Source organism: Pimephales promelas, chromosome 18, assembly GCF_988280905.1.
Source record: "Pimephales promelas chromosome 18, fPimPro1.hap1.1, whole genome shotgun sequence".
Lineage (NCBI taxonomy): Eukaryota > Metazoa > Chordata > Actinopteri > Cypriniformes > Leuciscidae > Pimephales > Pimephales promelas.
Window position 1 is genome coordinate 10,992,515 of NC_142786.1, and position 17,391 is coordinate 11,009,905.

Here is a 17,391-nt window from a genome sequence, read left to right on the forward strand (position 1 = left end):
GTGGCTCAACTATATGTTTATCAAGCGACGCGAATACTTTTTGTGCGAAAAAACAAACAAAAATAACGAGTTTATTCGACTATTTCTTTTCTTCCTTGTAGGCCAGAACGAGACTTCCTTATAGATTTCCACGACGCATGCGCGAGATTTGCGATCTGCTCACACCAGCTTCACTACTTCAGATCGCAATTATCGCGCATCAAAAAATAATCAAAATCAAAAATATCTTCATTTGTGTTCCGAAGACGAACGAAGGTCTTACGGGGTTGGTACAGCATGGGGGTGAGTAATTAATGACTTAATTTTCATTTTTGGGTGAACTAACCCTTTAAGGTCTATGTCGCCGCTATTGCCGCACACCATGACCTTACCGAGGGTAAGTCTTTGGGGAAGCACGATCTGATCATCAGTTTCCTGAGAGGAGCGAGGAGACTGAATCCTCCTCGCCCTCCTCTCGTGCCCTCTTGGGACCTCTCAGTGGTTCTAGCTGCCCTGAAGAGTGCTCCATTTGAGCCTTTGCAGTCAGCTACGCTTAAGTTCCTGTCCATGAAGACAGCGCTTCTGACTGCATTGGCCTCCATCAAGAGGGTAGGGGACCTGCACGCATTCTCCGTTGACGAGGCGTGCCTGGAATTCGGGCCGGGTTACTCTCACGTGATCCTGAGACCCCGACCTGGATATGTGCCAAAGGAACCTGCAAGCACTGCCCCCGGAAAAGGCAGACCCAGCCTTGGCACTGCTCTGTCCAGTACGCACCCTTCGTGCTTACGTAGACAGAACGCAGTGTTTCAGGACCTCAGACCAGCTCTTTGTCTGTTATGGTGGGAAGCAGAAGGGAAAGGCTCTCTCCAAGCAAAGGTTGTCTCACTGGATAGTGGACACCATTGCTTTGGCATACCAGCAGCAAGGTCGACCGTGCCCCCTTGGTGTGACTGCCCACTCCACCTGGAGCGTGGCGTCCTCTTGGGCTCTAGCACATGGCGCCTCGCTAACAGAGAGCTGCAGGCTGGGCGACACCTAACACATTTGCCAGATTCTATAATCTCCGAGTGGAGCCAGTGTCCTCTCATGTACTCGGTTCAACCAGCTAGTACCGGACCCGCTCAGGTGTCTTCGCTTGCTCGCCATTCCACTCCACGGACTGGATACGTGTGCTATTTCCTCAGGTGAGCCTCATAAGCCCCGAGTTCCTCCAGCACTCCTGTCGTTGGCGCCAGTGTCTATTGCCTGTGCGTCGGCTAGGTGCCTTCCGTGTGCATGGTCCCTTCCCTGAGCGACCCCCACATGTGTATTTCCACTGTAAGCCTCTCTGAGCATGTGTCTTTCCCTCGGCAAGCCACCTTGCCACTTCTAGGGTTGAAATATTCCACCTGCGGCTGGACACCCCATTGATTCCCCATATGCATCCTTCGGGTCATATGTGTATTCTCTAAGCCCCCCCCCCCCCCCCATGGCATTTCTTTGCCATTGGATCGTTTTATATTGATTGAAGCTGATAGGCTTTCTAAGCGAAAATCCCCATTCGTCGTCATCCGACAGAACGTCTCCGTCCCCTACTCAGGGAGCGAGGGTTACATACGTAACCAAGACATTCGTTTTCTCACAAAAACCGCTCGTTTCGTAGGCCATCAATGTGTACTTACATTTATGAGTCAATAAATCATGTTTAATTTTGACTTCTCTGTGCATGCTTTTTGGTGGACCCCCTTAGCCTCCAGTGTATGACTGATAGACAACAACGGTTTGACTGAAAAATGTCAAAATTGAAAATACTGTGGAAACAAAGACACCTACATCTTGGATGCCCTTGAGGTAAGCTAAAACATATCAAAAATTAATTTCAAAATGAACTATCCCTTTAAGCGTGAAAGAGTTCATATATAAATAATAAATTATGGCTTATCTTTTTATTATGCGGTTACCTGTGCAGTTGCATATGGAGTGTTTTATGGTGCGCTGCATTTTAAAATCTGTTGTTCCAAAGAGGGGTGTGTATTGATTGTTCATTGATGGTATAAAGTTAAGCCCCCTCAACAATTTCACATGCCCCCTCAGTCAATTCATCCTGCAGCCGGTCCTACTACTAGGCCTACACTCAAAGCGCTTTACAATCATATCAGAGAATCTTTCCTCAACCACTAGTTTAGTGGTTATTAACTCTGAAGAAATCACAGGATCCGACCAAATGATTGGATACAGAATGATGCACTTAAAATGTATCCAGAATGTATTTACTATGACTTTAATCTCGAAACATTTCGACTTAAATCTTGCAACATTTCGAATTTAATCCCAAAATGCCAGATTTCTTTTTTTTTTACTTTTTTTTTACGTTGCGGTTCAGGGCTTCCGTAGTACGTAGATAAAAAAGTCTCAATCTTTTTTAATTGTTTTATTCTGTGGCAGAAACAAGCTTCCATAGGAAAGTAATACGGTGCTTGTCAAAAGTATTTAATCGGATCTTTAATAGTAATATATCCCAGAATTAAGCACCCATTTAATTGATCCATCCATTTTACCATCTCCTGTTCTCTCTCTTTGTCTTTCAGTAAATGCCGCCCAAATTCGGAGCAGCACATCGATAACTTCTCGCTGTCCACCGTCGCAGAGGGCTCTCAAGCAAATGTAAGGAAACTGTGTGACACCCCGACTAATCTCCCCCATGTCCGTGCTTTGGCTTACTATGATAACGTTATGTGTCAGGTAACTTCCTCTCCTGTCTTTCCCTCTGTTTTCCACTGTGCATGAGAAAATGCTCGCTCTGTCTCTGCCTTCTCTCTTATTGTTTTACTCTTTATTTGTGTGGGAGATCTTTCTTTTCCACTCTTCTCTTTATCATTAAGATTATTCTTTCTCGCTATCTCTTTGTCATTGATTCGCCTTGTGGCCCCCATGTGAAGAACTACAGGCTGCATGAATCAATGTGGAAACATACTGATGATCATATTAGTAGTTGTGCTGTGTGGTCGGGCAATCAATGCAATGATTGTCAAATGGTTAAACCTAAATTATTGTTTTTGTCCAAACATTTTTTAAACCCGATACAGTGAATATAATGGAGTATCTGCAGAGGCAGGTGCCAATTTAATTAAGCGGGCATGATAACAAATTACTGGAAGTGTGTCAGTAGAGTAATCCTCTCTCGCCACCCACTCCTTAGAAAACCATGAGCAGATACACGTGGGAATATAAACCCAAAGAGGATCCCTGCAGTGAGGTAAGATGACTCGAACTGACCTCCTCCCAATCTTCTTTGATACCCTGCTTCTACACTTTAATCCTGTAGCTTCATTATTACTCACCTCTAAAAGTAATAGTTGTTAAAACACTTTTTCCCCTTTATGAGAAATGATATTGAAAAGTAAGAATAGATTTAGTGGATAAAAATAGAAACATTTCCTCACCATAGTTGCTATTTAGACTTTTTAGTGTGAGAACCTGATTTCTGTAACTTAACATCTTGCTAGCCAGCATAGTGTTACTGTCAGCTGTTAAACTTTTTACATCATCAAAAGCATTAAAAACACAGAGGCCTCATTAAAATTGTTGTATCATCTGAAATATTTAATTAAATATTGAATATTTAATTGTGCATGCTAATTTCCTGATTGTAGATTCAAAAGAGATTACATTTGTCTTCATGTAATGTCCAGTTAATCCTTTAAAGAAAACAAATAATTTGATGACTTGAAATCTGCGTTTCTTTATGCAGCTTAATGAAGTACGGAGTAAAATTAAGGATTTCAAACAATAAATTTATCATAGCAGTGTTTTCATAGCATAGCAAACCAAAGAATTGCAGGCATAACAAGTATTTAGTCCAACACGAATTCAAGGCGAACATTTTCACTAATCTATTATCATATGTGAGCATCTCTTGAACTTCGCTAAACGAATGTTCACTCAAACCAGCAACAGATAAAGGAACAGACTGTAAATCAGACTGTACTTTGATTTAGTCGACATGCGTTTTAATATTTAATATGAGGGAAATAGACAAAAAAATCTTAGGTAGCAAAATATTTTTTTGAAAATTCTACTAGACTAACGTCACTCATAAATCCTGAAATTTCACACATCTCTTGCGTTTTATTAAAAATCTTTAACTTTTAGGTAGCTAAATATTTTTTAGTAATTCTGGCAATTACACTAAGGTTAGTTCCCTTTCGTAGTCACTTCGAGTTACGTCAGAAGTGACGGAGATTGGGGGTTTCGCATAGAAAGCCAATCCTCTTCGAGTATTTAAACACGAGCCAATGGCATGCAATGCCTTGGGGCTGCGGAAATTTGCATAGCGTACTCCGCCCTACTCCGTGAGTATAAAAGGAGGAAGTGAACGCAACCGCAGTATGTTTTCGCTTCGGAGCCAAGAGAACCTCTTCACTCCTGAAAGCACTGTTCAAGACTCTTCGAGACGAGCGTCCTCTTCAGTGTTGGTGTGACGGCGGTACCCAGCGAGATTCTGCATCGCCTGCGATCTGAGCAGTGGTCTGCCAGACTTTGCGCTTCTCCCTGGTCGCTTCAGCGCTGAAAGAGTGAATTTCCTCCTCTCATTGAAAGAGCTGCACGCGCACGTCTTTTTAAAGACGGTTCGCCCGTGTTCTTCTGGGTGTGGTTGATTTCTGTCGTCATCTGATGGTCACGATCGCTGCTTTGTATGCCTGGGCATTTCAGCATGCAGCAGCAGCGTTCGTGGATGACTCATGTTCCTTCTGTGGGAACATGACCATCTCTACACTGAGGTCGAGACTCAATGATCTCACTTGAGTGAGAGTCCCGGTCCCCCCCGCTCGATCGGTTTCCTCCATAGGGGGCCCGTCGACCCGGGGACCTGGTGATTTTACGGTGATGGTGTGGGACAAAGCCCCGACGATTCCTCGGGCCACACCTCCCGCCTCAGTGCGAGAGCCAGCGAGCGTTAGTTCGATTCAGTCGGTTGCTTCTTCGGTGGCACCGGCTGCTTCGGGCAGCGCTCCAGATGATGATGCGATGTCGATCACAGCATCACTAGGCGGGCTGGACTCCTCGGGAAGTGAGGATGCGGCCGCGTTGCCTCCCTCGGGAGCGTCAGCGCCGCCGTGTCTGATCCCGCGATGATGGCCGTGCTATCTCGGGCGTCCGTGAGCATCGGGGGGGTGGAACTCCGCCCCATCCCGATCTCTCGCGGCTGAATAATTGGTTTTTGGGTAACGCTGCCGCCTTACGGCCACGGCCAACCCCAATTTCCTTTTTTCCCCGAGTTGCATGCGGAACTGACACGCACTAAAAAAAAAAATAAATAAATAAAAAAAAAAAAAAAAAGGCGTGCTTTAGTTCCCCGCCCTTCCTCCCCTCGGCGATGCGGCTGTCTGTGGGTACGCTGGGGCTCCCCCGGTCAACCGGCGGTTGCTCTCAGATGCCCCTCCAAAGCCTATGGGTTCTCGTCGTCTATGGCGGTGCGATTCTGTAGAGCGGCGGGACAGGCAGCCTCCGCCCTGCATATGATGAGCACCTACAAAGCTAGCTGCTCAGGAATGTGCACGAGGAGGTGACGGACCAAGCGAGCTGCGAGCCTGCCGCCTACCTTGTCCTTAAACGGGTCACGGAGGCGGGTGATGGTCAGGTGATGCCCACCGCTGTGGTCCAGGAGCATCATATGTTCGGCGGTGCGGTCCAGGACTTTGCCCAGCACTTCTCGACCGCCTAGGAGCAGACGAAGGCGGTTTCTCTGCCCCGACGGCCAGCTGCTGCCTCCAACCAGCCGTCGACTCGGACGCCTCCGCCAGCTCGCCGCCGAGGACGCCCCCTGCGGCTCCCTTCCCTCCCACGCGGCCCCAGCAGCAGCCTTCAGCCGGTTCGCGTCGCGGAGGAGGCCACAGGTAAGCGCCCCCCTCAGGCCGTGTGCCCCGCTAAATGCCAGGCGAAGCGATGTTCCTGAGGCGGGCCGCTCAGTGATAGTGTCATGGTTTTTCTCAGGAGGCGGTGGCAGGGCCCCTCCTTCCCCGGTGGAGGGCCGGTGGAGAATCTTTTGTTCTAGCTAGCTCCCTGAGCTGGTGGAGGAAAAGCTGACACTGTCATTGAGCACACAGACTGGAATGAGCGCGCACGACGTCCAGTGCGTCGCCCCGTTCATTCCTCTCTGTCTCGGAGGGCGCGGAAGGGTGCGTGTGTCGTCCCCGGGCTACGCCAATCCCTTCCCCCTCTGTCGCCAGACCCCCGGCAGAACAGACCCCCGTGGAACGCTCTGCCTTCCCTGGTCTCTTCTGTCGGGGAGCGGGTTTCGACGGTGCATCCGGACGGGGTAACTCCTGCACGCATGCCGGTCGACCCGCCTCGCTGCCCCTCCGGGGGGACGTCTGTGGTTCGCATGACCCCGTTGGCTCACTTCCTGGAAGCCTAGCTAGCGCTTCCCGGGTATCCCACTGGGTCATCAGAACGATCAGATTCGGCTAGGCGATTCAGTTCGCACGGTCTCTTCCCCGCTTCAGGGGAGTTCGCTCCACGATGGTTGGTGGCAATGCCCCAGTCTTGAGAGCGGAGATTGCGACCCTGCTGGCGAAGGGTGCAATCGAGACGGTCCCTCCAGCCGAGGTGAGGTCCGGGCTTACAGCCCCTACTTCATTGTCCCCTAAAAAGACCGGAGGGTTACGACCGATCCTGGACCTGCGCATTTTGAACCGTTCTCTCCATCGACTACCGTTCAAAATGCTCACGGCCAAACGCATTTTCGAATGTGTTCGGTATCAGGATTGGTTTGCAGCGATCGACCTGAAGGACGCGTACTTCCATGTCTCCATTCTCCCTCGACACAGACCGTTTCTTCGGTTTGCCTTCGAGGGCCAGGCATACCAGTACGCCGTTCTCCCATTCGGGTTAGCTCTGTCCCCTCGCGTCTTCACGAAGATCGTCGAGGCAGCCCTTGTTCCCCTTCGCGAACACGGGGTTCGCATCCTGAACTATCTCGACGACTGGCTGATACTAGCACACTCTCGAGCTCAGGTTTGCGAACACAGAGACCTGGTGCTGCGGCACCTAGCCCGTCTGGGCCTTCGGGTCAACCGGGAAAAGAGCAAACTTTGCCCCATGCAGAGGATCTCTTTTCTCGGCATGGAGACAAACTCGGTCGCCATGTCCGCGCAGCTCATGACGAGCGCGCGCACTCACTGCTGGCTTGTCTTCGACAGTTCGAGGGCAAGAGTGCGGTTCCACTGAAACTATTTCAGAGGCTCCTGGGGCATATGGCATCCGCGGTACGCCGCTCGGTTTGCTTCATATGAGACCGCTTCAGCTGTGGCTTCGCGATCGAGTCCCGAGGTGGGCATGGCATCGCGGCTCGCTCCGAGTTCCAGTGACTCCGACGTGCCGCCGAACCTTCTTCCCGTGGTCGAACCTCAGCTTTTTACGGACAGGGGTCCCTATTCAGCGAGTTTCCAGGCATCGTTGTCTCCACGGATGCGTCTACCACGGGTTGGGGTGCCATGTGCAATGGGCATGCAGCCGCCGGTTCCTGGACAGGAGCCCAGCGCCTCATGCACATCAATTGCCTCGAGCTGTTGGCAGTACGGCTCGCCCGGCACCGCTTCCGAGCGTGCTCAAGGGCCAGCATGTGCTTGTCCGCTCAGACAACACTACGGCAGTAGCGTACATCAACCACCAGGGGGGGTCTACGCTCGCGCCGGTTGTCGCAGCTCGCCCGCCACCTCTTGATATGGAGTCAGAAGCACCTGAGGTCCCTTCGTGCAGTTTACATTCCTGGAGACCGGAACCGGGCAGCCGTCGAGCTGTCCCGGGCCCGTCCCATCTCCGGCGAATGGCGACTCCATCCCCAGTCGGTCCAGCTGATTGGGACCAGTTCGGGGAGGCACAGATAGACCTGTTCGCCTCTCGGGACTCGCCCCACTGCGCCCAGTTTATTCTCTGACCCGCGGCTCTCTTGGCTCGGATGCGCTGGCGCACAGCTGGCCACGGGGCCCACGCAAGTGTGCGTTCCCCCAGTGAGCCTCCTTGCACGGGTGTTGTGCAAGATCAAGGAGGACGAGGAGCAGGTCTTGCTGGTAGCCCCCTACTGGCCCACCAAGACGTGGTTCTCCGAACTCATGCTCCTCGCGACAGCACCTCCTTGGCCTATTCCTCTGAGACCGGACCTACTCTCTCAGAGACGGGGCACTCTGTGGCACCCTCGTCCCGATCTTGGAGGCTGCACGTGTGGCTCCAGGACGGGACGAGGCAGGTTTGAGTTCGACTGCCACCTGCGGTGACGGTACCATCACTTCCGCAAGAGCGTCGTCCACGAGACACCTTTATGCGTCGAAGTGGAACCTCTTCGTCAATTGGTGTTCTTCTCGCTGAGAAGACCCCCGGAGATGTTCGATCGGAGTCGTGCTTCCTTCCTGCAAGAGGGGTTGGAGCGTAGGCTGTCGCCCTCCACCCTTTGGATTTATGTCGCGGCCATTGCCGCGTCTCATGATGCAGTGAAAGGTAAGTCTAGGGGAAGCATGACCTGGTCATCAGGTTCCTGAGGGGAGCGAGGGGGCTAAATCCGCCTCCCTCCCCTCCTGCCCTCTGGGGACCTCTCAGTAGACCTGGGTGCTCTGCAGAGGCCTCCCCTGGAGCCCTTGCAGTCGGTAGAGTTTTTGCCCTGTCCTATGTGACAGCACTCCTGATTGCATTGGTCTCCATCAGGAGAGTAAGGGACCTGCACGCACTCTCTGTTGACGAAGTGTGCCTGGAGTTCGGGCCGGCTTACTCTCACGTATTCCTGAGACCCCGGCCTGGATATATGCCCAAGGTTCCTACCACTCCCCTCCGGGACCTGGTGGTGAACCTGCAAGCGCTGCCCCTGGAGGAGGCAGACCCAGCCTTGGCACTGCTCTGTCCGGTACGTGCTCTCCGCACCTATGTCGACAGAACGCAGTGTTTCAGGACCTCAGACCAGCTCTTTGTCTGTCATGGAGGGAGCCAGAAGGGAAGGGCTCTCTCAAAGCAACGGCTGTCCCACTGGATAGTGGATGCCATTGCTTTGTCTTACCAGCAGCAAGGCCTTCCGTGCCCCCTTGGTGTGACGGCCCATTCCACTCGGAGTGTAGCCTCCTCTTGGGCTTTAGCGCACGGCGCCTCGCTAACAGACATCTGCAGAGCTGCAGGCTGGGCGACACCCAACACCTTCGCCAGATTCTATAATCTGCGGATTGAGCCGGTATCCTCTCACGTACTCGTTTCGGCCAGTTCTGGATCCGCTCAGGTGTCTTCGCTTGCTCGCCACTCCACTCCCCGGACTGGATAAGTGCGATATTTCCTCAGTTCTTCCATTGAAGTCTTGAGTCCTCCAGCACCGACGATGCAGGCACCACTGCTGTTGCTCTGGATGCTGGCTAGGTGCCTCCATGCGCACGGTTCCCCATGGTAACCGTCTCATGTGTATTATCCACTGTAAGCCTCTCTGAGCATGTGTCTTCCCTTGGCAAGCCATCTGCCACCCCTGGAGTTGAAATTAGTAGCCACCTGCGGTTGGTACTCCAGTGTTCCATATGTGTTCCTATGTGGCCATATGCGTATTCGTAAGTCCTCCCTTCGGTAGGCAGCTGGTAGCATGTCCCTTCCAGGATATGTTTCCCAGTGTACCTTGGTAATCCTGTGTCAAAGTCGGATCCCCAAAAAAAAAAAAAAAAAAAAAAAGAGGTAAGGCTCGGGGGTCCAGACTTTCGCAGGGCACTGGAAGACAGCTTGAAGATGGCGTGATGGCACAGACCCCTAATCTCCGTCACTTCTGACGTAACTCGAAGTGACTACGAAAGGGAACGTCTCGGTTACGTATGTAACCCTCGTTCCCTGAGTAGGGAACGGAGACGTTACGTCTCCCTGCCACTTCTGCTGTATCGCTGGGTAGACGCCGAGTTCAGTCTTGGCTCCTCAGCGAAGACATACTGCGGTTGCGTTCACTTCCTCCTTTTATACTCACGGAGTAGGGCGGAGTACGCTATGCAAATTTCCGCAGCCCCAAGGCATTGCATGCCATTGGCTCGTGTTTAAATACTCGAAGAGGATTGGCTTTCTATGCGAAACCCCCAATCTCCGTCACTTCTGACGTAACGTCTCCGTTCCCTACTCAGGGAACGAGGGTTACATACGTAACCGAGACGATTTCATTGAAGGTAAATTGGACACTGATGCCCACAGACGTGAAGTGAAAGAGACAGAGGCTGTCCGGTACTGTCAGAAATAGTTAACTCTGTGGCGATGCATGTGCAAAACAGATTTAACTAATCATAAAGTCAACCAGGATACATAACACAGCCTACTAGGCCTATATAGTAACAGTTTTAGAATACAATAGAAACACATTGTGATTTAAAAACTTACCGCTGAGCGTCCAACTCACCTTTCTTTCTTTCGAAAAACTCCTCCGTTTTGTCTTTGAGAGTTGGATGTTTGGTGGTTAATGCTGCGTTCATGTGCTATGGTAATTATGTTAAATACCAAAAGCCGACGTGGAAAACGCACATGAACACCCCCTCATGTGGTATTTTCCACTGGGAAACTCGTAGAATATTTTTATGGACGAGTTGCCGAGATGAGATAACCTTTGATCTTTTCAAAATGGCGGAGAGCACCGCGAGAGTCGTGAATGGTAAAAATATACACTATTCATGATCTAGAAGCCTGTTGTCGTGAATCCATACCTAATGTATGAGGTATCGTATTTACGATTGAAGCTTGACTTTTTCTTTTTCTTTCTCTCGCTTTATTTCAAGTTGGTCCTTTCCTTTTACCGGAACTGTCCGCAATGAAATTAGCCATTAAAGTCTGCTAAGCCCGCTCATCTCTCCACATACTTCTGTCACTTCAGCTGCACGCACCGCTCTTTTTTTGCAGTCTGTTTAGACATGACGCGTTGCAAAGCAATCGGAAGGTGCTCAAAGAAACACATTTTAATATTTTTATTTATTTGTATTTATTTCTTGTTTGTGTTTTGGATTAAATAACATGACACGTTAAAAAGCATTTTAAAAAGACAATTATTTATTATGAAAAAAAAAATTTGGGAATATTTCAAGGCCCGGTACTAATGTGTTCACGGACTGGGAATCACTGCAGGACAGTATGGTACGATAAGATCACAAATGTACCTTGGTGCACAGCCAGACAACGCCTTATATACAAACATAAGGATCTTAAAATCAACTCTAAACTTAATGAGTGAAGGGATGCCAAAACAGGAGTAATATGATCCCTCTTTTTAGACCCAGTCAAAAGTCTTGCAGCCGCATTTTGAACAATTTGTAGTCGCGATAATGTAGATTGAGGAAGACCACAATAAAGAGAGTTGCAATAGTCTAATCGTGATGTTACAAAAGCATGAATTGCAACTTCTAAATCTTTGCTTGAAAGAACGTCTCTGTTACGTAACCCTCGTTCCCTGAGTAGGGAACGGAGACGTTACGTCGGATGGCGGAGAATGGGGGTTTCGCATAGAAAGCCAATCCTCTTCGAGTATTAAAAAACGAGCCAATGGCAGGAAAATGCCATGGGTCTGCGGAATTTACATAGCGTATCTCCGCCACCTCGTGAGTATAAAAGGAGGATGCGGATGCAACCGCAGTATGTCTTCGCTGAGGAGCCGAGACTGAAATCAGGTGTCTTCCCAGCGGTACAGCGGAAGTGGCAGGGAGACATAACTTGGAGTAGTCACTCCAAGTTACGTCGGATGACAGAGAATGAGGGTCCCCCGTGTAATCACGGCACCTTCACAGCTGTCTTCCAGTGCCCTGCGAAATTCTGATCCCCTGTCGTGAACTTAGCAGCACTGACGAGGAGTCCTACTTAGCACAGGAATACCAAGGTACACTGGGGAGCATATCCCAGAGGAAATATGCCACAGTACGCCTACCCGTAGGGAGGACTTAAGAATACACATATGGCCCAAGGGGACTTCATATGGAGGAACACTGGAGTCACCAACCCGTAGCGTGGCTAGAATCTTAACTCCAGGGGTGGCAAGGTGGCTTGCCGAGGGAAGACACATGCTCAGAGTGGCTTACAGTGGAGAATACACATGTGGAGGTTACTAGCAGGAACCATGCACACGGAGACACCTAGCCGACGCCCAGGCAACAGACACTGGCACCAGCATCAACAGTGCTGGAGGACTCAGGGCTTCAACAGAAGGCTCAGCTGAGGAAAAAAAAATCGCACTTATCCAGTCCGTGAAGTGGAATGGCGAGCAAGCGAAGACACCTGAGCGGTTCCAGTACTGGCTGGCTGAGCGAGTACAAGAGAGGACACAGGCTCCACTCGGAGATTATAGAATCTGCTCTGCAGATGTCTGCTAGCGAGGCGCCATGCGCTAGAGCCCAAGACGAAGCCACACTCCGGGTGGAGTGGGCCGTCACACCAAGGGGGCACGCTTGACCTTGCTGCTGGTAAGCCAAAGCAATGGTGTCCACTATCCAGTGAGACAGCCTCTGCTTTGAGAGAGCCCTTCCCTTCTGGCTCCCACCATAACAGACAAAGAGCTGGTCTGAGGTCTGAGAGGTCCACTGAGAGGTCCCAAGAGGGTACGAGAGGAGGGCGAGGAGGATTCAGTCTCCTCGCTCCCCTCAGGAACCTGATGATCAGGTCGTGCTTCCCCAAAGACTTACCTTCAACTGCTTCATGAAATGCGGCAATTATTTCATGCAATTAATTATTATTATTTCAGGCAATTAAATGCGTCCCATATCAGCTGGACCGACTGGGGATGGAGTCGCCATTCGCCAGAGACTGGACGGAACCGTGACAGTTTGTCGGCTGCCAGGTTCCGCTCTCCTGGAATGTAAATAGCACGAATGGACTCCATAATAGGAGGCGGTATACGAGTTGCGACTCTTCAGCTACTTGAGAAAATTGATATGCATAAGGCGCTGGGGTCCTGTCCAGGAACCCACAGCTGCATGTCCATTGCACATGGCTCCCCAACCCGTGGCAGAGGCATCTGTGGAGACAACAACATGCCTGGAAACTCGCTGCAGAGGGACTCCGCCCGTAAAAAGCTGAGGTTCGTCCACGGGAAGAAGGTCTGACGGCAGGTCGGAGTTACTGGAACTCTGAGCATACCGTGATGCCATGCCCACCTCGGGACTCGATCGCGAAGCCACAGCTGAAGCGGTCACATATGAAGCATTCCGAGTGGCGTTGCCGCGGATGCCATATGCCCCAGGAGCCTCTGAAAATGTTTGAAAAAGAACTGTCGAAGACAAGTCAGGAGTGAGTGTGCGCGCTCGCTCGTGAGCTGTGCAGACATGGCGACTGAGTCTATCTCCATACCGAGAAAAGAGATCCTCTGCACGGCAAAGTTTGCTCTTCTCCCAGTTGACCCGAAGACCCGAAGGCTGCCTGTAACGGGAGCGACGCTGCGTTCCGCCCCCTCCCGTCCGGCCCTAGCAGCACCGGACCGTGCCGTGGAGGTGGTCGCAGGGAGGCGCCCCTGCCCGTACCAGCCACGCAGCCTCGCTCCCATTACAGGCAGCTCAGGTATGGCTTGCAGTTCTTTAGGGAGTGGTCGCAGGCCCACTCCTTCCCCCGGAGTGAGGTGAGGAAGCTGGTTCACTCAGCCTTGCGCACATCAACCAGGTTAAGCCAGAAATGTCTGACCACGCATGTGGACATCACCTGACTCAGGGAGCATGCGGTCACCTTTGTTGCTCATAGAGCAAAGTCGGTGATGGCAGGCGGCTCAAGGATGAGCCCTGAATCAGCCCTACCCTCGTGCATGTGACTGCACACCCCAAAGGATGGCAATAACACACAGTGAGGTGGCAGCTTGCCCCGCAACTCTATAGGTCCCGCCACCGGAGTAGACAAGAACCTACGGCATTCGAAGGGTGCTTAGGGTTGCCACGCCAGGTGGAGGCACTGTGGGGACACATGAGTGTTGCCACAGAACACTCCACAGGGGGGAACCCCAGTGTACCCTAGACTGCAGCCTCTACGAGGGCAGAGAAGGTGGAAGAGGCCGCTGAGCAGTCGCGAAAGTCAAAGGAGACTTCCACCATCTCATGGCCTCTTCATGCACATCCGGGTAGAAAGGATTTTGGGTTCGCCACCCCCAAAAACCAATCATCAGCCTAAAGTGCTCGGGAGATGGCAGAATTTTCCACACAAACCCAACACTCGTGGCAGCCCGGGAAGCATAGCTGTGAACTCTGAATCTAACTCGCTATGCTAGCACATCCGAGGACAGCAGCAAAGATGAGCCAACTCCAGAGAACTCCAGCTCACCTTGTGATGTGGCGATAAACATGATTTCATCAACTGGGGGACCGAATGAGAACGCGGGCCCTTTTATTTAAATTTTTTTTTTCAGCAGCCGCGAACTCACTCGGGACCACGTGGGTTGCAACGTGAAAGACGGGGTGTGTACCGAGGAATTTTCGTCTGTTTAGTTCCAGACCTGATGTCTTAGATCACTATACATTACGATGGTCACGTTCCCACTGAGAGATCGTGACACATCCACGAGCGCTGTCTGAGCGCGATCAAAGCCCAAACACGTCAAACAGCGCTCACGCCCATCAGCTGAATCTATCAGAATATCGCACTCAGAAATACATGGGCAGATCATCTTTACAAAGACGTGCCGCGTGCACACTCTTTCAGTGAGAGGAGAAAACTCCGCGGATGTTGAAGCGACCAGGGAAAGACACACACATTGGCAGACCACTGCTCAGATCGCAGGCAATGTGAAACTCCCTGGATACCGCCGTCACACCAACACCAGAGAGTTCGCTCGTCTCGAAGGGGTGAGTCACAGTAGTAAACTCAGATTGTGTGGCTTGTGGAGTGAAGAAGTTCTCTTGGCTCCGAAGCGAAAACATACTGCGGTTGCGTCCACTTCCCCCTTTTATACTCACGAGGTGGCGGAGATACGCTATGCAAATTCCACAGACCCATGGCATTTTCCTGCCATTGGCTCGTTTTTTAATACTCAAAGAGAATTGGCTTTCTATGTGAAACCTCCATTCTCCGTCATCCGACGTAACACGGAGTGACTACGAAAGGGAACATTCTTCAACTTGGCAAGCTATCTTAAATGGAAAAAGCTTTCTCTAATAACAGAACTAATTTGTTTGTCAAAAAATAGTGAAGAGTCAAAGATCACTCCAAGGTTTATGATTTGTTTGCATACTTTTGTTGAAAGAGGACCTAACTGGGCCTTCAAAGCAGGAGTGGAATCTGCTGGACAGCCCAGAATTAAAACCTCTGTTTTATCCTCATTTAACTGCAGAAAATTATTTGTCATCCACCTCTTAATATTATCTACAATAACAATCAATAACACAATAACAATCAATTCCAATAACACATCAAATGAAGCAGTATTGTCAAGCCTTACTGGAAGGTAAAGCTGAGAATCATCTGCATAGCAGTGGTATGAAATGTTATATTTCTGAAAAATAAGGGCCAAGGGGAGCATATAAAGAGGAAACAACAAAGGTCCCAAAATACAGTAGATCCTTTGGGCACACCAAATAAAACAGGCACAGATGACGAGGACCAATTTCCTAAATTTACAGAAAAACCCTCTTTTCAAGGTAGGAAGCAAACCACTTTAATACAGTGTCCTTGACACCCACCATATGTTCTAGAGTGAGGTTTTCCTAAACCAGGGTAAAAATCAGTGCTAACCCCACATCTTAATTACAAGTGTGAAACTTTTCTTTACCTAGGATTATAAGAACGACAATAACCCAGTGTCATACTGTAAGTGCAGTGTAAAAGCCCTATTTTAGTGATTCCCCAACCCTGCTCACTAAGAGCTACCATCCTGCAGACTTCAATTCCAACCCTGCTCCAACATACTTTCCTGTAATTATCATGTAACCTTAAACACCTTGATTAGCTGGTTCATGTGTGTTTGATTGGGGTTGGAGCTGAAATCTGCAGGACAGTAGCTCTCCAGGTGCAGGGGTCTTAAAACTTTCTCTGTTTGGTACAAGAGTACAATCTCTGTGCTCCCAGGTGATCTTTCAGAGTAGACTACCATGAATAAATGTTGCACAGACTAGTGTATCATTTGATCTTTAAAGGAGGACCAAAGTGTTGTCTTGCTTCTATTCACCCACTCCGGGACCTATTACCCTGCCTATTACCTGGTGAACTTTGAATTTTTTAGACCCTGTTTTCCAGTACTTTTATTTAGGCCATTTATTTATTCTGAAGTGAAAATAAATCCTAGTCTATTTTCTGCCCATTTTTCTTTTTTTTTATTGCCTTCACAAATGCAATTTTTTAACCTCAGTCAACTTCTGTCGATCCAGTCCCCTAATGATTTAATACTGGAAAAGGCTCTTTTATGATTAAAAGAGAGTTGACAGCTTCACTGTGCAATGGACAGGAGAAATAGAGCAAAACTGAGATGAGGCAAGAAATGAGGGATGATTGATGACAGTCTGTTGACGAAAGAGCCATGAGAATATGGGTGACTTTGTTTACTTCTGAGTTGTTTACTTGTCTTTCCACCCCCTGAGAGAATCTATTTGACATTTTTTATCTTCTCTCTCTTGAGAATGAGTATTTACACTTCTGATTTTAGCAGCGTGAATAAAGTCTTTTCTTTCTTTTGTGGTTTCATAAGGGATATCACAGGTAGCAAGATATACAAAATATTCAAAAAAGCTTTGCTTTTAATCAACTTGTGTTTGAATGCCTAGCATTAGTTAATCCGACAGTCTCACATGCACAGCAGTAAACGTTGCTTTAAAAACGCAATTTTAACAAGTATTGCTTAACACTTATAACAATTTTATGAATGAGCAAGGTTTACTGTTCGTGGCATATTATCCAGTTAATGTAACCACTATCCTTATATTGTGTTGATAATGTCTCATGGTAAATAGGGAAAACTGCAGATATCCCCTGAAATTCGTGGTTGTGGATCAGTTTATGCTCTGAAATTTAAGCATTTCCTACTCTGAGCTGTGGAGTAAAAACATGCGCTCACCTTATAAACCTTAAAAACTATATAAAAAAAATGTTATGGTTCCCTTTCGAAGGGAACTCAACAATACGTCGAATGACGCAATGGGGGAACGCCTCAGGCGTGACAGGTGTCTGAAATCAAATATCAACTCACAGTAATCAGGTTGACCGGCGACAGCCCGTGCATCATCAGCTTGAATGATGAGCGCGTCAATCTGGATGTATAAGAAGGGCGCCTTGAAACCGTGACAACATCTTTTCGTCTTCAGGGACTGTTTGTCTGTTTGATAGTATCAACGATTAAACGCGCAGAGACGTGGAGAAACACTTTGCGCGAGTGTGCCGACTTGTGTCCAGATATTTGACACTGGAGGATTCACACGATCTGTGCGTGTTCTGCCTGAGAGAAGAGCATTCGCGGGAAGCTCTCGAGGGAGTTTTTTGCGCGAACTGAGA

The 17,391-nt window shown here is 49.4% G+C and overlaps 1 protein-coding gene across 4 annotated transcripts in view; it reads left to right on the top strand.

Moving 5' to 3' along the window:
• Positions 1-17,391, top strand: part of cspg5b (chondroitin sulfate proteoglycan 5b) — a 72,608-nt gene that overhangs the window by 35,985 nt on the left and 19,232 nt on the right. Inside the window, exons 4-5 of one of the 4 annotated variants that reach the window (XM_039678894.2) lie at positions 2,550-2,703; positions 3,161-3,217. In XM_039678894.2, the coding sequence (XP_039534828.2) occupies positions 2,550-2,703; positions 3,161-3,217 (211 nt within the window). The remainder of the gene's footprint in view (positions 1-2,549; positions 2,704-3,160; positions 3,218-17,391) is intronic. The other 3 variants (XM_039678895.2, XM_089123361.1, XM_039678896.2) reach the window with 3 other exon arrangements.